Consider the following 24050-nt stretch of genomic DNA (forward strand, 5'->3'; position numbering starts at 1 on the left):
AGCGTAAGGTGTAGGTGCTAGTCAATGTTTATTGAGAGAGCGATGAATGGAGGGTGAATGAATGGTTAGACGATGGATGAATGACTCTGGTTAGAAAAGGAATTTCAAGAGTTCATGATCTAGAAAGTGGGAAATTTTCCAATTTCCCCTGTGCCCGAGGGTTGTAGGAGGGGCTGGTTGGTAGTTCAGAGGTTGTGACGCCTGTGGTTGGCTGAGAAGGTGGCTGCTGAGCCTGACGGGCGGGCGGGGGAGATGCGGAGCGGAGCGCAGGGGCGGCGCTGCCACCCACCCGGCTGCCCAGCGGCGTGCTTCTCCCGGGGCAGCGCGGCCGTTGCCATAGCTACAGACACAGCCTGGCGAGGAGGGGGCGGGCCCGGGCGACGTCATTCCCAGCGCGACGCAGCTCGGCGCCTCCCGCCTCTTTCGGATGAGAGACCCTCCGCCCGCCTCCCAGGCTCTCCACCTGCGCGCCCTCCCCCACCCGTCCCCTCCCCGGGCTCTGCGCCGGCGCGGTGCCCGCCGGAGCTCGCGGGGGAGCCCGCGAGGCGCATGCGCTGTGCGGGGCCCGCCGCCGCTCTGGTGTCGCCGCCGCCGCCGCCGCCGCCGCCTCCCTGCCGGCGAGTGTGGGAAGGAGGAGCTGAGGGTCGCCGCCGCCGCCGCCGCCGCCATGGGGGTGAGTGAGGGAGGCAGAAGAGACGCTAGGGCCGGGAGGGCTCCCCGCTCCCCTCGCCCCCCCTGCGCCCCCATTGTTCCTTGAACCCCCCTCTCACGTGACCCCAACCCCCTCCGGCCTCACGTGACCCCCAGCCCCCACATGACGCGACTTCCCTAGTCTAAGTGACCCCCGTGCCCGGCCCAGCCCGGGAATCTCCTAGGGAGCCCCCTCTCCGGGCCCCACCCCCTCCGGTGCCCCCCGCCTTTCGCGTCGCACCCAGCCCTGCCTTCCTCTAGGACGTGTCATCGCCTTGGCCTCCCCCCTCCCCCCGCCCCCGGGGGTCCCCCATCACCCGGCTGTCACCGGCTTCGCGGCTTCCCATATCTTAGGCCTACACCGGCTTGGAGAGAACCGAGGCCCAGAGAAAAGAAGGCACCCAGCCAAGGTCACACAGGCAGTGACCGGAGGCCAGACCCCCGACTCGGGGCTCTCGAATCCCCGGCCGCTGCGCTTCCCGCTACTCGGCTTCTCAGCCAAGCTGCTTTCCCCAGTCCCTTTCGAAACCTCTCCACCAGGTTCCTCCTGCTCCAAAAACATTCTCTTCCTTTTCGACAGAGGCCTGCCTTCAAGGCCTCCCACACGCACCGAAGTGGGTCTTATTACTTACTACTTGTTAGTAGTCTTCGTAGGGCAGGTGGCTTTGCATGGGGAGGCTGTGCAGAAGGTGAGCGAAGGGGCGATGGAGGGGTCCTGGTGATGGCCCCCGCCCCAGATGGGTAGTGACCACCTGTTTTGCGCAAGGCAGCCTGGAGGTGCATTTTATGCTCTTCCTAGCATGGGCTGATAGAGAAAGGGTTGCGTAAAAGTTATTCGCGTGTTTCTGTGAGTTCGTCCTCCTAAGTCCAGTTAGAGTAGCACCAGTCGCTCTCCTGAAAATGTTAACTGGCCCTCCCTGGTACCATGCATGTATCTTAGTGTTTACCTGAAATTTCCACCACCTTTAGGGAGTCCTGACTTTGGAGCCAGGGAGACCTCAGTTTCAGGGTCATCTTCCCTGGCTAGTGGGCATGACATTGTGCCAGTGACCTGGCCTTTGGGGATTTGAATTTCTTCATCGATGTAATGGAATGATGATACCTCCCCCTTGGGACAGATGTGAGGATAAAATAAGATAGTGGATGTAAATAGCCACATAGGTGCCTCTTAAATAGTAGCTGTTATTTTTGCCTGTATTCTCAGCCTTTATCTAAAATAGATTTGTGCTATTTTGAACCAATTGGGTTTGTCCCTACTGTTTTTAACCTAGATTTTTTCCCCCTCTCCACTCAAATAGTTATTGACTGAATAAATCAACTTAGACAAAAATAGTTGTCTCATCCATGTCAAAGCACTTTATGTAAATCCATGTCAAAACATATTCGTCATGTTTCAACAAGGACTTTTGGATACTGTGTGCTTAATGTGTAGAAAATCAAATCTAGAGACTATTTAACCTAGATTTTAGTGAAAGGTCTCAGACCCCAGCTCTTGTTGAAACTAAATAAACTCTTGTGTCCCTGGTATCACTTAGTACACGTCTAGCCAGCATCAGCCACTCCAGACAGAGCAGAAAACAAGAAGCATAGCATGCCATTCTGGGTCAGCACTTCCTCATTGGTTGAGTTGAAATAGCAGGCCTCAGAGATCCTGCGATCCTTGCTGTTTCCTTTAGGGCCCCTCTTATTACTCATACTTTACAGATGTGTTTCTCAGAACAGCCCTTACCTAGTCTCTTCTGGCCTAAAACTCACTGCAGAAGAGAAACTTGAATTTTCCTCCCTGAAGCAGAGCTGGAACCTTCTCATTATCCTCATGCCTTATGGGTGGGGGCTGTGGACTCCCCATCTCAGTGTCAGGAAGGTCATGGTTCCTAGTCATCACCCTCCAGCAGAGGGCCCTGCTCCATTTGACAGCCTGACCACAGGCTGAGAGAGTGGCAGCAGATGGAGCACTGTTCTCTTCAAAGTTCTTTCACTCTTGCTGCCACACGTGTTGTCTTTTAGGAATTGTAATTTAGAGCTCTGTCTCCCTTTGCCAAAAACCAATTTTTTTCTGGATTCTGAATTCTTTTTGGGATGGAGGCATTGATACTAAAAAGCTAAGGGATGCCAAATCCTTTTTCTGAAAGGTGCCTCCTGCCCCCACCTGGGTGTTTTTTGTTTTTTAATTTCTCTGTTTGACCCCTAGCAGTTATAGAGCTATTATGACTAGCAGTCATAGAGATAGTACTTTGAGGGAATTCCCTGGAGGTCCAGTGGTTAGGACTCCGTGCTCTCACTGGTGGGGTCACTGGTTCAGTCCCTGTTTGGGGAACTAAGATCCCACAAGCCACAAGGTATGGCCTAAAAAAAGGAGAGACTACTTTGATAGGAATAGCAAGGGGAGGAGTTTCACAGCTGCTGGTGAAAACAGCTCTTACATCACACTTTATAACAAGTGTCATATACATTTAATTGATGTAGTGGAAGGAACATGGACTTTGGGGTTCAGACCTAGGTTTGAATCTTGGAGGATTCATTTAACAGGTATGAACTAAGTACCTACTGTTTGCTGAGCACTGGGTGTACGTTGGCCAGATAAAGCAGATGTGACCTCTCCTCTACCTCATGGAGTATGCAGTCTGGTGGGAGTGGAGGGAGAGAGTGGCTAGAAGACCTCTTTGGGAGTCCTGTTCACAGGCTCTGTGACCCTGAAAGTTATCTAACCTCCCTGGGCCTGTTTCCTCATCAAAGAAGTAAGCATGCATTCCTTGCTGAGTTATTGCCAAGAGTAAAATAAATCATCTTTATTAAAGCACTCGCCGAGTATTTATAGCTAGCGGGTCCTTGTAAACAGAAGTCCTTATGATAAAGAATTTCTGTATCTAGTTAGTACGTGGTGTCATTTTTTTCCTCAAAACAGTCCTGTGAGGTATAAGCATGTTAGCCCCATTTCGTGGGTGAGGAAATGGAAGTGCAGAGAAACTGAGTACCTTGTTGGAAAGAGAGTAAATAACTTGCTCAAAGTCACACAGCTGTTAAGTGGAAGAGCTGAGAATCAAATCTGGGTCTCTTGACTCAAAATCCCATACTCTTTATTATATAAAGCTCCCTTGGGAAAGATACTTAACCACAATGAGCTTTACTGTTCACTGTGCTTATTTCCCATTTTAATTAGGAGAATTTTCCTGTGTCCCTGCAGGATAGTCTTACCTCCACAGGCAGGACAGAGCTAATTGGAACAGTAGGAGACCACTTTTCCTAGCATGTGCTAGGTTCGAGGAAGGGCCCCTGCCTGTCTGGCCCAGCCTGCCGCAGCCTGCCTCATACCCTGTGTGCAGGCAGCGAAGCGCTTAAGGGGCTCTTTCATTATCCGCGGGCTGTCTCAGGCCCCAGCGGCCCCAGGCGTCACTGAGAGTTGCCTGGCTCACCTGTTCCCCTGAATGAATGAGCCCATAAATCTCCTGGAAGCCCGGGCTTCGTCCTCCTGCTGTTTGTGCTCAGGAATTACTTACTTCTTGTGCTTAGAAATGAGATGCTATGGAGGGAGCCTACATTTCAGTGCTTTCTGGGTCCTGGGAGTCACACTTGGCTTCCAGCACCTCTGATCCTACAGCTCTGTGTCATGCTGAGAGAGAGCTAACGTGCAGGGGGAGGCAGGGAGCTGGCATCCCCTGTGAAGGTGTGCTGATTTCTGACCTATCATTGCGGCTGTTATGTGAGGCCAGCAGTTGAGTCCCTGTTTTCCTGGAGGTGGAGTTCCTTTCACAAGTCACTCAGGGGGCAGCAGGAGGAACAGCGGCCTGGCCTGTTTGATGCCAAAGCTCATGTTCTTTCTGCCCCATCGCACAGCCCTGGTGACCTTCCGTGTCAAGTTTCCGTGTTCCTTACCCTTACCTCAGTGTGGAGGTAGGGTCTGGGGTGGCACTATGTGGGCATGTCATGTCAGCTGTTACCAAGCCAGAAGGGTAATGGGAAATGAATCACCAAGTGGCTGCCTCAAGGGCTCCTGAGGTCTCACCTTGACCTTATCTTGGCAGAGCTGAGAAGGTCTTGGATGCTGGTGTAGGCTCTCCCAGTGGGAGGCAGTGTGGCTAGTGGGACAAACACTGAATCTGCAGCCCAGCCCCTGGAACTGAGTCTCCCCTCTGCCATTTACTCTCTGGGGAACTCTGAACAAGTCACGCCATCCCTTTGAGCCTCAGTTTCTTTTTGTGTGAAGGGAGGTGATGGTTTCTGCCCTGAGTGTTGAACCAGATAATGTTTGTGAAAATATTTTTCAAGATGAGTGTATCTCTCAGTGTTGTCTCGAAACCCAAATTCCCAGAGGAAAAAAAAAAAGATGGATGACCTAAAACCTCTCTGAGGTAGAGAGGAGCTGGTTCCGTCCCCAGACCCTAGTGTTCTGAAGACAGTCTATCCTCTTCTGTTCCTTCCTCTAGGAAGGTAAGAAGTGGGTGCTAGCCTGGCTTCCTGCACAGTGCTCAGCCTACAGATAGTACACAGCTGGTGCTGGGTGAGTCTGTACCTAGAAGAGCCATCCCTGTGAGTTCCTGGTATCTAAGCTCTTGCCTCCTGTTGGCTTGAAGTAGGAGTTAAGCAGTGTCATTCCTTGAAGAACCAAGGGTAGAATTTACCCAGCAGTTGGGTATTCAACTCACCCTTTCCTGGGCCAGTCAGTGTCGGCTGTGGTGGGACTGGAGGTGGTAAAACCTCTCTCTGGTGAGGTCAGGGAAGTGAGGGGTGGGGTCAGAAGAGGCAGTGCAGTTGGTAAAAAGCAGAGCCATCGTTCCAGTGCCTTTGGGGTACCTTCAGGACTTGGACTGGGTGAGCAAGCACCTCCGGATGGCTGGGCTGCTCTGTGCCTCCTTGAGAGTGAGAATGAGAAGTGTCATTTATTGAACACAGGCCATAGTAATCCTCACGGGCTTACTGCTTCAGAGGAGGTATTAAGGGCCCCAGTCATCAGATAAGGGAAGGAGGCCCAAAGAATGGTTGTGTCTTATCCTAAGACCCGAAAGGCAGAAAGCGGCTTTGGACAAGGTCTGTTGGACCCCAGAGCTTAGGCTCTTTTCCCTGTGTTACCAGTTTTTACAGGAGGGTAAGAGGGTCCATTTAGACTTGAGAAAACCCCACGTGAGCCTCCAAACAGGATCTGCTCCATCTGGAGTTGCAGGCGGTTTGCAGTTTGTGTCTCTGTGTAAGGACAGCCTCCCTTTGCTCCTCCCCTTCTGCCGGTGTTCCCTGTAGCTTGGCTTTGCTGATCACGTGTCAGTATGGCCTCTGTCCCCAGGTGAACCCCTTAGGGCCCTTCACTCTGCCCTGTTGCTACTAGGTGCTCGGTGTGCCTGCCGCTCATTGGCCTTGGCTGAGCAGCTGTTTCTGGGAACAGCTCCATCCCCTTAAGCCAGAGTGCCCCGGCCCTAGCTTAGAAAGGGGACCCAGCTCCCCAAGAGGCTGCCCCCAGACCAGATCTTTGTCTTAAGCCAGAAGACGCCGAAAAGGCTTTGAATAAGTTTATACTTAAGAGCAGCCGTCAGCAGCTACCTCAGATGCCATCGCCTCCCTGAAACCTGCCCTGAGTGTCTAAAATTACTTGTTCCCACCTTAGGAGGGAATAAATGAGTGAATATTTGTTAGGTACCTGCTGGGGCGGGGGGGGGGCAAGGCTCTGCTTCAGGTATTGTCACGTGCTCTCACTGAGTCCTCACAGTGACCCAGTGGTCCCAAGAGTCAGTATTCTTCCTGGTAGGGAAGCTGAGAAGTCTAGTGACACTCCCAAGGTCTCACAACAGGAAAGCACTTGGGTCTTTCCTACCCAACTAAGCAACCAAGCATGTGACAGCACAGATCCGGAGTTTCTGCTGTATATTGGGGACTGACCTTTAGGGTCTCCAAAGTCAAAGTCAGGTCTTTGGTTGGTCACAGCCTTACAGCCAACTTTGCTTTTCCCTGTTGCAGAGGAAGTCGAGCAAAGCAAAAGAGAAGAAACAGAAGCGGCTGGAGGAGCGAGCAGCCATGGATGCTGTCTGTGCCAAAGTGGATGCTGCCAACAGGGTGACTCTCCCCTCCTTGCTAGTCCATTCCTCCGGGGACTTCAGCTTGGTTTTTAATTTGATTTCTCTTGGCGCCACCCTGTGTCAGAATTGTGTTACTACGCATCCACACCTCTGCTGCCTCCTCACTGCGCCGGGGTGGGGGGGACTAGCCAGGCTGCGAGAGAGTTGCAAGGAGGGCCAGCGACTGGCCCAGGCGTGCAGGGAGGTGTGGATTCAAGTGGAAGTGGCAGCTTCTCTCTGTGGGTCTCCTTCCTTACCACTAGAAGAGTGTCTGGAGAAATTTTTGTCAGGGTTTTGCATTTTGGGGAGGAAACCTCCCTGGTAAAATGTGGTATAATTTTCTCGTTCTTTCTTTCAAACATTGCCTGCCCATGAGGTACCACAGGTTGTGCCAGGGACCGGGGGATGCAGCCTGGTTTCGAGGGGCCACAGTCGGGGAAGGAGTAGCCATGATTTTGAGCACACAGTGGGCCTGACTGGGAGTGGCTCAGCTTTCCAATGGAACCAGAGAGATTCTGGTCACCCTTCCTGCCGCAGTTCATGTCCCAGTTTTTGTTATTCTCTTAGTCCATTCAGTAAAGTCACACTTACAAGCATGTGGCATAGGGACTTGATTTTTCATTTTGGGTTTTGACCAGGTAGGTTGGTTGGGGGCCTTTTAGAAGTATGTGAGTGGATCAAGGGACCTCTCCTCTCTTGAGCCAGGTGGGTGCTGAATAGGTCTTATGCCCAGAGGCCAGCATTAGAATTAGGCAGTAAAGTCTCTTCTTACCCTGACAAATGAAGCTAAAACCCTGATGGGCCTTCTTCGCAGAGCCTCCCTCCTATGTGTGATTTCAGAGCTTAGGCAGATGCAGGGTCCGTATAAGGGCCACTCCTGGGCCTGGGAGCTGAGCCTGCATGTGGGTCTACACAGCGTGGTGCTTTGGGGTGGAGCCTGTGGCTCTGCCAGGCTAGTGTTTGTGTCACTCCTCTTCTTTCCCTCCACAGCTTGGAGACCCGCTTGAGGCTTTCCCAGTGTTCAAGAAATATGACCGGAATGGGTGAGTGTTCAGCATTCCTAACTGTTGTCTCCTTGAGTCTCTTCAGGAATTCACCTTTCCCGAGTAGGCCTCCTTAGACCCAAATTGTTTCATTCTTTTTTGTTAATGAAAAAGCAGAAACGTTGGCCAGTACCCTGTAGATATAAAATCCCCCAGTTAGGCGACAGAGGAATCTGCAAATGAGCAAAGTTTGCCTGATCTCAGACTGATGTCTCTGTGGGACTTGTTATTCTCTCCGACGAAGAACCGTAGAGCTGAAACAAACTTGAAAAATCATCAAGGCCGACTCCCTCGTAAAGAGGGAGACCGAGGCTCAGAAGCCCCGGTCCAGCATTCTTTCCCTGACTATATAGTTTGATTGTTAAAAGCCACTTATTGGCTTTGCGACCCTGGACAAATTACTTCCCTTCTCTGTGCCTTAGTTTTCGAATCAGAAATGGGTACCTACCTCATGGAGTCGTCCGGAGGATTAGATGTGAAGTGTTAGTGCCTGGAACATACTAAAGGCTAGTTCAGGGTTCGTTGTTTTCACTGTTGTTCTTATCACTAATCCAGTTCACTGCAGAATCTGCATTAAAGCCCCCCCTCCCCTTTCTGTTCCTTTGGTTTGTAAAGTAGGTAGTGTGACCTGTCTTACCTGACGTGCTATTGGCTGCTGTGATTTTACGGAGTTATCACTATGGGTCTGAATTATAACGGTGCCTCTTATTAACCATATTTGGTTAAGTCAACATACTTTTCAAGCCTCATTTTTTATGTTAAGTGGAGTGATGATGCCAAACTTGCAAGGTGGTTTTAAGGAGGACAGAGACTATATCCAGCTCTGTAAGTAGCAGCTGGTGTGAGTGTTTAATGAACGAGATAAGACAAATGTAAATGCATGAAACACCAAGAAGAGACTCTAGTAGGTAGTACTACATTTGCCTTTCATAGCTGTGTCTGAATTTCGTAGTATCGTATTAATTTATTCTTCCTGTCTGTGATCAGATGCAGTACAGTTCCTCTAGAAGCTTTGTCATTATTCAGCTTCTGGGAAGTCCTTTGACATAGTTTAGAGAGTCCTTACTGTGATCTCACTCGGTGTTCCCGATCCCACACTCCCACTGACTTCCAGAAATGTGGACCAGCTCAGAAGCAGGCATTACCAGCTGCCTCTGGGCTCATTTGGTACCTGGAATTGTGTGTGATTTGTGTGTCTGTGATCCTACTTTCATGTACTCAAAGAACTCAGTTTAGTAGAGAATTTATACTTGCAAACCCGCCTTGAGAAAAGTTATAGCTAAGACAGATGCAGTGCCGTGTTTGGGCATTTCTGACCACTACATGGTCAGTCCTTGCAAAGAAAGGAAGGCTCTTCAGAGCCAGGAAGTTCTGCATTCGTAAGGCCTCGCACATGTGCGGCTCATGTGACGTGCCAGTCGGCAGAGGTGACGGTGGGCTCCAGTGGTGACGTCCTCTGAGGAGTCGAGTCAGTCCTTTCAGAGTGTGGCACTACCTGGAAAATATGATTTCACAGTTCGGCCAAGGAGTTTAACTGTAATTTATGTAATTCATTTAGAAGTAAACAGCAGATTGAGGGAGCTTGCTGGCAGTAGAGTGGTTGGGACTTGGCACTTTCCCTGTCGCGGCCTGGGTTCAGTCCCTGGTTGGGGAACTAGGATCTTGGAAGCCGTGCGGCACGGCCAAAAATAAAAAATGTCACATTGATACCTTAATGCCTACATCATTGATTAGTTTAGGAAAACAGCATGAGGGTGAACGCCGATCCACCCTGTTTGATCAGCTGAGAGCACGCACTGTGTCCTCAGAGGAAGCAGAGGCAGGACTCCTGGGGGGGCGGGCATAGTCTTCTTGAAAGGCCCAAGGTCATCCAGGCGCTCTTGTAGGCGAGATTGATAGATAAGAAGGAAGAGGTCCGATGGGAGCCCAGTGAGGACTTGATTCAGAAATGAAAGCAACAGGAAAAACGCCTGAGGACAGGAACTAAGGGAACAGAGAAGACTTGGGTGTTTGTAACAAAGTACAGAAGAGAGGGTGGAAAGAGCAGAGAGGTGGCAGAGAGAGACAGTAGTTTACAAAGTGCTGAGTCTGATAAGGGCTGTTCAGGGGAGGCAGGAAATGGGACTTGTGGTCAGGGTGGTGGGCTGGTGATGACAGTTGTTAATCTCGGCCTGCACGGCTTAGTTCCTTCACAGGCACCTTCTGTAGTCATGTCCGGGCTCGGCTTTTTTCTGTAGATTAACTGAGACCAGGCGCACCTCCTCGTCAGGCTGTCAGGGCCGTGGGTGGTGCTGGGCCATCGCCAGCCCCAGGCGCCTCCTTTTCCTCTTCGCAGGTTAAACGTCTCCATTGAATGTAAGCGAGTGTCCGGCCTGGAGCCAGCCACTGTGGATTGGGCCTTCGACCTGACCAAGACCAACATGCAGACCATGTAAGCACGCCCTCTCGGGTGGGGAGCCGGGCCCTCCTCTCCAGAGTCCCCGTCCTGACTGCGACCCCGCCCCGCCCACCCCGTCTCCCAGGTATGAGCAGAGCGAGTGGGGCTGGAAGGACCGAGAGAAACGCGAGGAAATGACAGATGACCGAGCCTGGTACCTCATCGCTTGGGAAAACAGTTCGGTCCCCGTCGCCTTTTCTCATTTCCGGTTTGACGTGGAGTGCGGGGATGAAGTCCTGTACTGGTAGGAGCCCAGGCCTGGGGGTAGGCGCTGGGGGAGGAGGCACTCCAGCCCGTGGTGGAGTCCAGCACACCCCTCTGGGCCTGTGGCAGGCCTTGCAGCCTCTCTGCTTCCCTCTCCCAGCTACGAAGTGCAGTTGGAAAGCAAGGTGCGGCGGAAAGGCCTGGGGAAGTTCCTCATACAGATCCTGCAGCTCATGGCCAACAGGTGAGGGCTGCCCACGTGCTTCTCGTTTGCGAGGAACTGCCTCAGGCTTCCCTCGTGGGGGACAGGGCTCCTAGGAATGTTCTGGAAGAAAGGTGTGTAGAACCAGTAAGCTTCTCCCTGCGCTGCCGTGACTCCAGATTTTGTACATTGGGCTCAGGGCAGCAGGCACCTCTGAGTGCCTGTTCTGTACTGAGTGATGGGGGTGCAGAGGACGTGGAGAAGCCAGTCAGGTGGGGGCCTGATTAGCCCCATCACAGAGGGCGATGCCGAGTGCAGTGGGTGCTCAAGGCAGGCTAGAGTCGGGGCTCAGGAACACTTCTCAGGAGCAAGTGGGGGACAGCAGGCAGAGACATGAGAGAGCAAGCATGATTTAGCACCTGTTTCTCTTTCTGGAAGGTTCTCTCTGCTTCCTTCTCAGCACACAGATGAAGAAAGTTATGTTAACGGTATTTAAGCACAACCATGGCGCCTACCAGTTCTTCAGAGAAGCACTGCAGTAAGGAGCTGGACCCCGGTGTGGGACCCTCGGGGCGGTAGCAGCTGCCTGCCCCCGTGTCTTTTTCCCTGTCCTGGCCCCATCCATTGTGACGCTGGGCTCCTGGTCCTGAAGTCCATGGGGCTGGGGGTTGGAGAGATGGTGTGGAAGCACCCGTGGCTTGGTCCCCTGACCTACTCCTGAGTCCTGACCCCTGGGGAGGAAGGCAGTCAGCCGCCCACAGCCAGCCCTTTCCTCCCACCCACCTGCAGATTTGAGATCGACGACTCTTCCCCAAGCATGTCCGGTTGCTGTGGGGAGGACTGCTCCTATGAGATCCTGAGCCGGAGGACCAAGTTTGGGGACAGCCAGCACTCCCACTCTGGGGGGCACTGTGGTGGCTGCTGCCACTGAACTCCCAAGCTCTCTCCAAGACCTGTCCTCTCCCCGGTCTCTCACCGCTTGCCAGGTGCCCTCAGAGCTGTGGCCTCCTCGGCCCCGACCCTGGGGAGGAGTGGTCTGCGCCACCCCTTACTCTCTCCTAGAAGAGCAGGGTGCCGGGAGGGAGCAGAGGAGAGGGTGCTGCGGGAAGAGCCTGTGGGGGCCGGGTGCGAGCCGCATCCTCTCATGGTGGCTGACTTCTTACTCGGCCCTGAGCCCCTGAGCGTGAGCTTCTCCGACGTCCCCACAGCTGGATTCCTGACAGGCCCCCCTCCCTACCACACACACTGCTGGACAAATGGAGTGTTTATTCCCACCTTCCTGAAAGCCCTGGAGCCCTGGGTCAGGGTCTGGCTGGTTCCCAAAGAGGAATGGACGTGGTGTAAGGTCTGACTGTAGAGAGAGGCGTCAGAGAGACTCCCGCTTCCTGGATAGGATGCTCGGATGGAGAGCTCGGGAAGGTCTTTTGTGCCACAGCACAGGGAAGCAAGGGAGCGCTCTCTGGCTGTGCCTTCGTGGATCCACAGTTAGAGTGGAGTTGTCCCGGGGGACCAGCCGACCTGGGAGAAAAGCTGCCCCCCCCCCCCCCCCCCCCATTGCTGTTGGTGAGGGGCCCAGAGGACCAGGAGCAGGTGTGAGTGGGGCCTGCCGTGGAAACTATGGCTTCTCTGAGCTTTGGGACTTGGCTGCATCCTGACCTTAACCTCTTGATCCAAGGCAATGACTCAAGATTTTTATTCACGGAAAAGAGCCGGAGCCCTGCCTGCTCTTCTTCATCACCTCTCACCACTTTCTCCCCTGCCTCTCACCCCACTCAATACCCCTGTTCTTTCTTGCAAGGAGGGAATAACATCAGGGAGCCCCTCATCTTCCCCCAGAAAACCCCTTATTCCTGCTGTAAATTATACCGTGTCCTCTCTCATATCTTGGTGCTGTCAGCTCTCTGAAGGTGGGCATCCCTCCGTACCGCCACTCCCTCTTTGGAGAGCCCCCAGCCAGCAGCAGGCCCCCTGCCTGCACTCCCCAGCCTACCACCCCCACCCCCACCCCCGCCGCCTCAGGAAGGCACCTCTCAGTGGCCAGACAGCTGCTTTTCTCTCTGGTATCACCTGCAGCAGCGGGTGGGAGCAGGAGAAGCTTCCTCCCCTCTCGTGGGATGGAGAGGGTGCAGGGTCAGAGCTTAGTCTCACCCTCATCCCCAGACCTTATTCCCCTTCCAGGGAAGAAAATGACCAAATCCTTATCCAGGAAAAAGCACCCACCACCTCCCTTTGAACAACCTTGAGCTCTGCCTTAGGGAGCATCTCAAAGGTTCTGCCTTTGCGAGGTTGCTCCCAAGGAGGTCTGTCAGTCCTTCTGACCTCAGTCCATTTGCGCCCCCACCGTCTGCCCTGACTCAGGCCGCTTGTACCGGCGGATCTCCCGGAGCTTCTCCCCCCCGATTCCTGCCTGGGCCAGGCCTGTGTGCACAGCCTCTCTGCCGAGTGCTCTGCGCTGCTCTTGACCTGCCAGCAGTGGACGTGGCACTCCCTTGGAGAGGACCTTGCAGCTTTACACTGGAATAAGCCCACCTTTGCCCCTGCCCTACTGGCTCCCAGGAGATTTTACCCAAAGGGGAGAGTTTTCATTACTGGGAGGGCATTGGAGGGCACCTTCCAAGAATCATGGGATAACAGAAGCATATTTAGCAAGAGCTTTTCCTCTGATCCCTGCTGTCTGTTGAAGGACACAGAATGAGAAATATTTATTGTCTTAGATCATGGGTTTCTGATACCTCCTGCTCAAGGGGACCAAAAAGGACCCCAGTGTAAATCCCACATAAAGGGAGTTAAGTGTACATGTCTCCCCTCATTGGACACCTGGCACCGAGCCCCGTTGGTAGCCGGGCACTTGGTGTTGGGCCCTGCTTGTCCAGCTGCCTCTGCCACTTCCCAAGGGCTGCTGGGGGGTCGGGCTGGTCAGGGAGGCGCTGCCTGAGACCTGCAGGTCACTCCATTGTTGGTGTTGAGCCCATTCAGTCCTCAACCATCAGTCTCTCCATTTCCCCAAGGTCTTGGTTTTAAGAAGGATAGCAGGCCTTTTACACCAGGCTTTTTGGTTTGTTTGTTTGGGGCGTGTTAAGATACTAATTTTGAGATTTGTTTTTTAGTTGTATCCACCCTATTTCAGGTTATTTTCATTGATTGTCAGATGTGTATGGTTCTTTTTAACCCTTTCTGTTTTTTTGTGTTTTTTTTTTTTTTAGAGGAAACTTTGAAGATAAACTCCTTGATATATATATATATATATATATATATATATATATATATATATATTTTCTTTAGCAACTTGTTATCACTGGAATCAAAGGGAAAAAGTGATCTCTTTTTGCATTGGTTGTATTTGTATGTCACAAATAAAAGACACTTTGTTCAGCTGCTGGGATGGCTTCCTGACGCTGGGGTGCCGGGGGCAGTGTGGGCTCTGACCATCCCAGTATTGGGCCTAAATCCTGGGGGACACATGGCTGTGATGGCCCCACACGTCCTCTTGTGAAGGGAACCCTTGGGCTGAGAAAACCTCAGGGTGTCTGGGGCAAGGAGCCAGACGTGGGAACTGAGATGGAACACGTGTTTGTGCCACTTCCCCAAAGTCCTGGGTACGGGTCCTAGGTCTTCTCCTGAGGGGCGCCTTCTCTGCGTGCTGGAGAGAGGCCCAGGCCAGGCGTTGTGACATTTGACATCTGTGGGTAAACGTGAATTCCAGGACACTTACGTGGGAGGTGTATAGACAAGAGTGTCGGTGTATCTTTCCTCCTTTTTATTTTATTGGGTTACTCAGAATATTCTGTGTCTCTTAAAAAGACTCCAGCCCCCTCTTCCCTCCACTTACAAAGGACAAAGGCTCAAAGGAAGGGTAACTCATGTCAGGCCTGACAGGGCAGGAAAGTTACGAGCTGGGGGAGGCTCCAGCCCCTCAAGTGTGACAGATGGAGCTGTGCAGCTTCTCTCCCAGGGCCGTGCCTGGCCCAAAGGGAACCAGGAGCCAAGGCAGGAAGTGGGCCAGGAGCCAGGGCTCAGAGCGCTTCCTGTGGACACTGGAGGGGCCAGCCTCCTGGTGCTCCTGCTTGGTTGGTGGTCACATCTGCCGGAAGGTGGAGAGGGCGGCCAGGATGGAGCCCCACGCCCCACAGAGTCTTTGCGCTCCAGTGGGGCAGTGATCTGGGGAAAGAGGAGCAGAGTTAACAGCTGTGTCGTGGGTGCCAGCATGTCGTGGCCTCAGCCCCGTGGGTGGGGACACAGCCAGGGGGTGGTTTGTGCAGCTGCCTTACCTTGGAGGCGTGAAGAAAGGCATCCCAGTCCTTGGGAACGGAGAGAGCATTTCAAATGCTGCCAAATCGTTCGACAGACTTCTGTGACAGGATTCTGCCCCCCAAGTTCTTTGTTTCCTGAAGCCTGTTTTAATCCCAGGCAGGAATTCCTTGGAATGACCATCCCCTTGCCGCGGGATAAACGGCCAGAGCTGGAAGGATTGAGGGCCCTGCCTTCGCCACGGCTAGCCCCACCTGCGCCCTCCATACCACCTTCCTAGGTGGTCCTCCGAGGTGGCTGCCCCCACCCCTCCCTCCACCTGCAGCTCAGATTTCAGCACTCAGGTGGCACTGGCTGAGCGCCGCCCTTTCAGTGGGGGATGCAGCAAGAGGCACAGTCGCTGGACCAGAGGGCCTCAATTTCAGTCAGAGCCTGAGCTGGTCTGAAGGAGGCTACGTTTCGCCAGTGTGAGAAACCTGGTCACCGCCAGCCTTTGAAAGTGGTCAGTTCAAACGCAGGCAGATTTATTCTAGTTTATTCTGCTGCTTCCTCTCCAAGCCCAACAGAGGTCGTTTCTCTACCACCTGAGGTCAAGGGTCTGGGGCGGTAGGGAAGGTGCTGCAGAGACATGACAGGCTGGACAGCCCGACTGAGGCAGGTGTGTTGTTAACTTGGCTGTGGTGGCGGGGAAGAAAACTGGCATCCCCTGCTGCGCCGGCGACCACTCACACTTGCTCTTCATGGTGCTGGGGGCCCAGGCAGGATCTACATCTGCATTGCCCTGGTACATGGTCATGCCCCCAGACAGGCCGTTGTTGGCACCCAGTGCCTTGCGGATGTTGATGTCACACTTCACGATGGAGTGGTGGGTTGTCTTGGGGGTCCTGGCGGACTCCACGCCTGACAAGGCAGACACCTGGTGGTCTTGAGGTCCTGTCTTCCCTCTCATGGCCTGGCCAGTAGGGGCGCTTTCTCCTGAGAGAGGCCTGCCTCCTGTCCCATGCAGGGTGCTGCCCAGGAAGATGGGGACTGGAGTTGAAAGGGTCAATACCAAGGAATGTCTGCCGTGCAGGGGCAGAGACTCACCCACAGTGGAGGGCTGGAAGAGGGTCTTAGGACAGGGCCAGGGGCAGTGGTGATGAGCTGCCTTCTCGAGGGGAGGAGGAAGCAGCCGTAGTCATCTCATGCTCAAAGTCCAGGGCCACGGATCCCAGCTTTCCCCCATGTCCCTGCGTAACCTGCCGAAGCCCTGGCTCCAAAGCCTGCAGCCCAGCTTAGCCCCCTCTGACCCAGTATTACACAGGGGCTTCAGATGGAGCTGGGGATGGGGTGCCAGGAAGTGGCCTGTACTCCTGGGGCAGCCCACGACCTGAAAATTGGATACAAGGAGCGGGAAGGGTGGGGGATGTGGCAGGAGAGGTATGGGGGTCAGGGATCAGGCTCTCAGGTGCAGGGCCTTGGGACCCTCTGGGGATCTGGCCGTGAGATGGGGTATGGAGAGCAATGAAAAGATATGAGGGCTCGCCCAGGGCTGGAGGTCAGAGGTCAGGGGTCCAAAGGTGGAGAGAGGGCCCAGGGTTTAGAGTAGTAACTCCAGGCTGGGGGCCCAGAAGGCAGAGGGGCCTGGATGCAGGGTCACTGCGTGGTAGGGGTAAGACTGGGGGCCCAGTCTTCACTGGTGTGGCCAGAGGCATATAGCCTCAGCACAGGCTTGGATGTCACCTACGTGGCAGGAAGGTTCAATGTCTTGAACATGACCTAAGAGGTCTTCATCTTGCTGTTGGTGTTCAAGTTGAGTGGGGCCTTGGTGAGCAGTGCCTGGTGCTCCTCCCAGGCCACACACAGCTTGTCGTAGAAGCTGAGGTGCAGATCCTCTGTGTCGTCCGAGTTGGGGACAATGCTGTGCTCCATGGGGTACTTGAACGAAAGGATGCTGCACTTGCTCTGGGCCTCTTGTCCACATATGAGTCCTGGCCCAAGGCCATCATGACGCCCTGGGGAGCCGGGAAAGGAGGCTTGGGTGTGCTTGGGGGGTCATCCAGCCCAGCAGCCCTCCCCCTCTGTGGGTCTCCGTTTACCCATCTCTACTATGGGGCAGGGGTGGTGGCAGGCAGACTTGAAGACCTGATGCTGTGCCTGCACAGGTGTGGGGGACCTTTGCCCAGCCAGAGCCATTGTCACACACCAGCTGGCTCGTCACACTTGGCCGCTGGCTGTGGGCTGCGGGCAGAAAGGGGTTAACCACCACCTGGCTCCAGGCCGGTCCCCCCCATCCCCCTGCCCCAGCCCGCAGCTTCCTTGTGCCTCAGCAGCTGCACCTTTCCAGCCAGCTGCAGGGTGCCTCCGCCAGGACAGCTGCGTTCTCCTGGGGGAGGAGCACCCCGGCCCCTCCCCCTGCCCGCCCCCTCCCATGTTGCTCCGCCCTCGACAGCTGTGTCCTGGCCTGCCCTGCATGTCTGGCGCCTGGTGACAACTGTGCCCCAGGAAGAGCAGGTGCCCCTTCGGGACCCTGTCCCACTCCCCCAGGGACTCCTTGCTCCTTGTTGAGGACAACCCAGACCAAGGCCAGCTCCTCCTACCCCTTTCTGCCCCCCACCACCACTTTTTTTTTTAATTAAAAAATTTTTTTCACTCTGTACGACAGACTCTAGCTCTATGTATTGACATACAGTTGATTTACAATGTTGTGCCAATTTCTGCTGTACAGCAAAGTGATTCAGTTATACACATATATCCATTCTTTTTTAATATTCTCTTCCATTATGATATTGAGTATAGTTCCCTGTGCTATACATTAGGACCTTGCTGTTTATCCATTCTAAATGTGATAGTTTAGACTTTAACATCTACCAGCCCCAAACTCCTAGTCCATCCCTCTCCCTCAGCAACCACAAGTCTGTTCTCTATGTCTATGAGTCTATTGCTGTTTTGTAGCTAGGTTTGTGCTATGTTTTATTTTATTTTTATTTTTTTATTTAGTTTATTTTTTAAATTTAGTTTATTTTATTAATTTATTTATTGGCTGCCTTGGGTCTTCATTGCTGCGTGTGGGATTTCTCTAGTTGTAGCGAGCAGGGGCTACTCTTTGTTGAGGTGTGCAGGCTTCTCATTGCAGTGGCTTTTCTTGTTGCAGAGCACAGGCTCTAGGCATGGGCTTCAGCAGTTGCAGCACATGGGCTCAGTAGTTGCAGCGCACAGGCTTAGTTGCTCTGCGGTGTGTGGGATCTTCCTGGACCAGGGCTCGAAACTGTGTCCCCTGAATTGGCCGGCAGATTCTTAACCACTGCACCACCAGGGAAGTCCTTATTTTATTTTTAAAATGTTTTATTTACTTATTTATTTATTTTGGCTGCATCGGGTCTTAGTTGCAGCATTCTGGCTTCTCTCTAGCTGTGGCACCTGGACTCCAGAGCTCATGGGCTCTGTAGTTTGTGGCGCGCGGGCTGTCTCATTGAGGCACGAGCTCAGTAGTTTTGGCACACAGGCTTAGTTGCCCCGCGGCATGTGGGATCTTAGTTCCCTGACCAAGGATCAAACTCACATCCCCTATATTGGGAGGCAGATTCTTTACCATTGGACCACCTGGGAAGTCCCGATTTGTGCCACATTTTAGATTCCACATATAAGTGATATATGGTATTTGTCCTTCTCTTTCTGACTTACTTCATTTAGTATGATAACCTCTAGTTGCATCCACGTTGCTGCAAATGGCATTATTTCGTTCTTTTTTTAGGGCTGAGTCCTTTCTCCCCTTTTTTGCATGAAAGCCCCCATTTTTAAGTTCTCTGTCTGACCCCTAGCATCATAGAACTACTATGATGACTGGCAGTCATAGAGATACTACTTTGATAGGAATGGCAGTGGGAGGAGTTTCACAGCTGCATGTAAAAAACAACACACATTACGCTTTATAACAACAAGTATATACATTTAATTGGTGTAGTGGAAGGAGCATGGACTTTGGGGTTCAGACCTGGATTTGAATCCTGGAGGATTCATTCAGCAGGTATGAACTGAGTACCTACTGTGTGCTGAGCAGTGGGTATATATTGGCAAATAATGGTAGATGTGACCTCTCCTCTACCTCATAGAGTGTGCAGTCTGGTGGGAGTGGAGGGAGAGAGTGGCTAGAAGACCTCTTTGAGAGTCCTGTTCACTGGCCCTGTGACATCTCTGGGCCTGTTTGCTTATTATAGAAGTAGGCACACCTTCCTTGCTGAGTTATTGCAAAATAAATCCCTTCCCTCTTCTTGAACTCTTCTCCTTTGGACACTGGAGGAGACTTTACAAGGGCCTCCTGAGAGTCTACAGGGTCCTCCTACTGCTACCCCAACCCTAGGGAGACAGTCCCCACAGGCCTATAGAGAGGCCATAGCTGCTCTCAGAGCCCTGGGGTGGGTCCCTTCACACCATAGCCCTGGGGCTCAGTGCCTAGCACTCACTTGATGTGCCCAGAGGGGAGTTCCGGTCAGTGGGGAGACTGGAAACCCCTAGCTCAGGTTCAGACCAGCTCTGTGCCAGATGCTCTCTGAGGCCGCAAACTCCAGGTGTGTGTGTTTAGAGGGGCGGTCAGCTGAGGGTTTATGTCTGCTGCCCCACAGGACTGAGGTCTGGCCCCCTCCCTAGGACTCACAGCTTCATACTGGAGAGAGGAGTTGTTGGGCCAGAGCCTTTGATGGGCAGGGGCCAAGCCTGGAGTGGCGTCACCCAGTGTTTCTGTAGCGCATGTATAGCCAGCAGGGTCTGGGGGTCAGCCGTGGGATGGGGCACCTGGGATCTTCCCAGTCCATATATGACCATCAGGGACTGAGGACCTGGACTGTGACACTGGTCTCAGGAGTAAGGACCAACTCCTCCACCCATCTCCAAGGCTTGTGAGCTAACTACTCCATTTGGGGAAGGGAGTGGGGTGGGGGGACAGCTTGGGCCCTTGGATCAGAGCCAGGACCCAGGCTGGGATCTCTAGGTCTCCTCAATGATGCAGGAGAGACTCCCAGCAATCTGAGCATAGTGGGCAGTCCTGGGGCGGGGGCATGAGCTCCCCGTCCTTGCAGACTGCGTGGCAGTTGCCAGGGTGTTAGAGGAGATCCCTGCCTGCCAGAGAGTCTGTCACCCACAGGGCAAAGTTCCCTGACTGGACCAGTGAGCTCTCCTCCTCCATGCTTGCTTATCCTTATGCCAAAAGAAGTGCCCAAGGGACTTTGCTCATGGTCCAGTGGTTAAGACTCTGCGTTTCCACTGCAGGGGGCACAGGTTCAATCCCTGGTCTGGGAAGATCCCATATACTATGTGGCGTGGCCAAAAACAAAAAAGCGCCCATTGTGCAATTGTGGAAAATGCAGCAGAAAAAGACCGTTTTCCCACCACCATCTAGAGAACACCACTGTCCACAATTTGTGTGTCCTTCCAAACTTTTATCTATGCATATCTATTTCCCTAGGGATTTTTTTTCTTTGTTTTAGAAAAACAAGATCCTGTCACACATTCTGTTTTCCTTGCTTTTTTCTCGTCTGTTTTAAAACTTTTTAAACTGAAGTGTAACAGGAAGACAGAAAAGGGCACAAGTTGTGAATGTCCAGCCACTCATGGCGGAATTATCATGGGTGGACACATTTGTGTAACCAGCACCCAGAAGCCCCCTCGTTCCTCTCCCGATCCCTGTGCCCTCCCTCTTCCCCCAGGATACCCACAACCTGACACCCCCCCCCCCCAGCCACCCGCAGCGCACAATGGCTTAATCCTGCCCGCTGTTGCAGTTGTTTGTTTGTTTGTTTTTGTTTTTTGGTGGGGTAGGGTCTTAGTTGAGGCACGCGGGCTCTTCATTGTGGTGAGCAGGCTTCTCTCTAGTTGTGGCGCTCAAGTTCCAGGGCATGTGGGCTCTGCAGTTTGTGGCACATGGGCTCTAGTTGAGGCACAAATGCTCAGTAGCTGTGGCATGCGGGCTTAGTTGTCCCGAGGCACGTGGGATCTTACTTCCCTGACCAGGGATCAAATCCGCATCCCCTGCATTGTAAGGTGGATTCTTTTTTTTTTTTAAATTAATTAATTAATTAATTAACTTATTGGCTGCTTTGTGTCTTCGTTGCGGCACATGGGCTTTCTCTAGTTGCAGCAAGCGGGGGCTACTCTTTGTTGTGGTGCGCAGGCTCCTCATTGCTGTGGCCTGTCTTGTTGCGGAGCACAGGCTCTAGCCGTGTGGGCTTCAGTAGTTGCGGTACATGGGCTCCATAGTTGTGGCACACGGGCTTAGTTGCTCCTCGGCATGTGGGATCTTCTCAGACCAGTGATTGAACCCATGTCCGCTGCACTGGCAGGTGGATTCTTAACCACTGCACCACCTAAGAAGTCCCTTAGGTAGACTCTCTACCACTGGATCACTAGGGAAGTCCCCTGCTGTTGCAGTTTATATAAACAGGACCACACAGTCTGTGCTCTTGGACATCTGGCCTCTTCTGCTCAGCATTATGTCTGTGGGAACCATCCGTGCTGTAGCTGTAGTTTGTTCACTTTCACTGCTGTATGGTGTTTCATTGTATAAAACACCACTGGGGGTTCACTGCTCTCTTGCTGAAGGGACTGTCCCTAGTTTGGGGGAGGGGTGGGCTGCTGGGGGACTGGGGAGAGAGCAGAGACGTAGGTATTAATCCAACAGACTTAGGTGCAAACCCTGCCCTGGCATTTGTAGACTCAGCTGCCTTACTGAACCTCTGCCAGTGACGAGGAAGGCCGTGGAATAGAGCACAGAGGCGCCTGCTCAACATTCATTCTTTTTCCTCCAGCCGTGGGCGGAGGAGAGGAACATGAGATTCCACAAGGGAGTGACCTAGAGGACCACAGAAAGGCCATCCCCTCCCAAAGCCTCTCCAGGCCTCTTGCCTGGCAGTGCTCTAATCTGGACGTTATTACTTTGTTCACAGGACAAAGGCCTGACAAAGCCCTGTGGGGCCACAGGGAGGTCCCTGTCCCTTCATTCTCCCAGGGGCAGGCAGCTGGGATCTGGGCCTCCCAGCCCTGTGTGCCTAGGCTGTGCCCCTTGGGATGTGGTGGGGGGAGATGCTTAGAAGCATCTGTCCTGGGCTGTTTGCCAGGGCCCGGGGCAGGGTGAGGGCAGGGGGCCTGGTAGCTGGGGGTGACGTTGGGCCAAGACTGCTGGACGTTAACAGTTCCCATGAACAGGGTGGGAGAGATGGGGAGGGATGGAGAAGGGCCCTGGGTTGCTCAGGGCCTAGGAGCCCACCTCTCCAGAAGTTCAGGCACAGCCTGCCCTTTGGGGTACTCTGGGTCTATTCCCACCTTTCTGTGAGCACCCCTCCCTGCTCGTAAGGTGCTGAGGCCTCTCCTCCAAAGCCCCTGTTTTCCTGGTCTCTTGCCGCCTCACCTCATCCCCATCCCCTGCTGCAGCCTTTGATGCTATTGACCTCGATATCAAAACTGGAACTGCTGGAAATTCTCCCTCTTTGCAGCAGCTTTTGTGGTGGTTACAAGCATGGGTTTTGGAGTGGGTAGACCTGCCCTGGAATCTGGCTAGGCAGCCTTGGAGCTGCATGACCTTGAGCAGGTCATCCAGTTCTCCAGGCTTATTTCCTCATTTGTAAAACATTTGAAATAATAATAGCATCTACCTCGTGACATTGTTGTGAAGGTGGAATGAGATTATGTAGTTAAGGCCTGGCTCAGTGGCTGACCCCTCACCCCCTTTTCTGTTCTCCTCTACTTACTATTCAGTCTCTCGTAATTCGTAAACCTTGTCTGAGTGCCTAAGTGTGAGCCAGGCCCTTTGGAGACAGTGGTGAACCAAATACAGGCTCTGCACTCAGATGGCCCCCAGCCTAGAGGCAGAGACCACTCCTGTGGGCAGTGCTGTCACAGGGGCTGCTGGGCACAGAGGCAGCACAGGCCTGGGGTGGCCAGGGAAGGCTTCCAGAGGCAGTGCCACCCCTTCATTTCCTATCAAATCATGGTGCTTGCAATAGCTTCTCATTAAGTGCTGTCTCTTGTCCATCTCTTGCCTCTAGAATGTCAGTTCTGTGATAAGGAAGTCCTTATTCACCTTGTTCACTGTGTGTCTAGAATAGTTCCTGGCACACAGTAGGGCTAATAAACATTTGTTGAATAAAGTAAGATATATCAGTAAGTGGAGGCCTGGAAGTAGGAGTTGGAATGGTGAAAAAGGAAGGCTAGGTAGGTAAGAGTTGAAAAAGTGTTCTGCAGAACATAAGAAACAAAGAAGCGAAAGTCTTCCTGGTTAGGAGGGAGGAAGCAGAGAGCAAGGAGGAAAGTGTAAAATATTTAGAGATGAGGCTGGAGCCTGACCTCCAGAACTGGGACTTTGTCTAGTAAGCAATGAGGAGCTTTTAAATTAGGTGTATGACTTGGTTAGATTTATGTTTGTTTTTTTAATTAATTTAATTTATTTATTTATTGGCTGTTTTGGGTCTTCGTTGTTGTTCACTGGCTTTCTCTAGTTGTGGCCAGCGGGGGGCTACCCTTCCTTGCCACTTGCAGACTTATTGTGGTGGCTTCTCTTGCTGCAGAGCATGGGCTCTAGGCGCGTGGGCTTCAGTAGTTGTGGCACACGGGCTCAATAGTTGTGGCTCATGGGCTGTAGAGGGCAGGTTCAGTAGTCGTGGCGCACGGGCTTAGTTGCTCCGCGGCACGTGGGATCTTCCCGGACCAGGGTTTCAACCGTGTCCCCTGCATTGGCAGGTGGATTCTTAACCACTGCGCCACAAGGGAAGCCCTAAATTTATGTTTAAAGAGAAGGGAGGAAGGGACGGAGGAAGGTCGGCTGCTACACGGAGACTGGAATTAAAGAGGGTGATAGCAAAGGAGCAAAGTTCAGTTAGGTTAGTGTCAGGCGGTCGGGCCAGAAATAATAGAGTCCAGGCGGGGAGAGGGCATTTCTGAATAGAGATTTGAGTATGAATGGAGGGAGGAGTCAAGAGTGCCGCCTAGGCTTCCGGCTTATGTGATTGGGTGGGCCACGGAAGTCACTCACGAAGATAGGCTGCTTTGGAGGCGGGGCATAGCTGAAAGGAACTCCCCCTTTGCGTCCCGCCCATCGGTGGTAGGATGGCATCGATTGGCTATTTCGAGGAAGGCGCCAAAAACTGACAAGGGCGGGCGGGAGGTGTATCCTTACGTCACTTCCTAGGGACTTCCGGGCCGTGCTTTTCCCAGGCCTC

At 53.0% G+C, this 24050-nt stretch overlaps 1 protein-coding gene across 1 annotated transcript; it reads left to right on the forward strand.

Annotated features, from left to right (window-relative positions):
* Window positions 1–271: 271 nt before the first annotated feature.
* Window positions 272–13971, forward strand: NAA40 (N-alpha-acetyltransferase 40, NatD catalytic subunit). Its single transcript, XM_057729670.1, has 8 exons — window positions 272–673; window positions 6634–6729; window positions 7722–7774; window positions 10110–10205; window positions 10297–10455; window positions 10576–10659; window positions 11078–11155; window positions 11407–13971. The coding sequence occupies exons 1-8, from the start codon at window positions 428–430 to the stop codon at window positions 11546–11548; spliced, it is 954 nt and encodes a 317-aa protein (XP_057585653.1). The 5' UTR covers window positions 272–427; the 3' UTR covers window positions 11549–13971.
* The last annotated feature ends 10079 nt before the right edge of the window (window positions 13972–24050 follow it).

Source organism: Hippopotamus amphibius, chromosome 3, assembly GCF_030028045.1.
Source record: "Hippopotamus amphibius kiboko isolate mHipAmp2 chromosome 3, mHipAmp2.hap2, whole genome shotgun sequence".
Lineage (NCBI taxonomy): Eukaryota > Metazoa > Chordata > Mammalia > Artiodactyla > Hippopotamidae > Hippopotamus > Hippopotamus amphibius.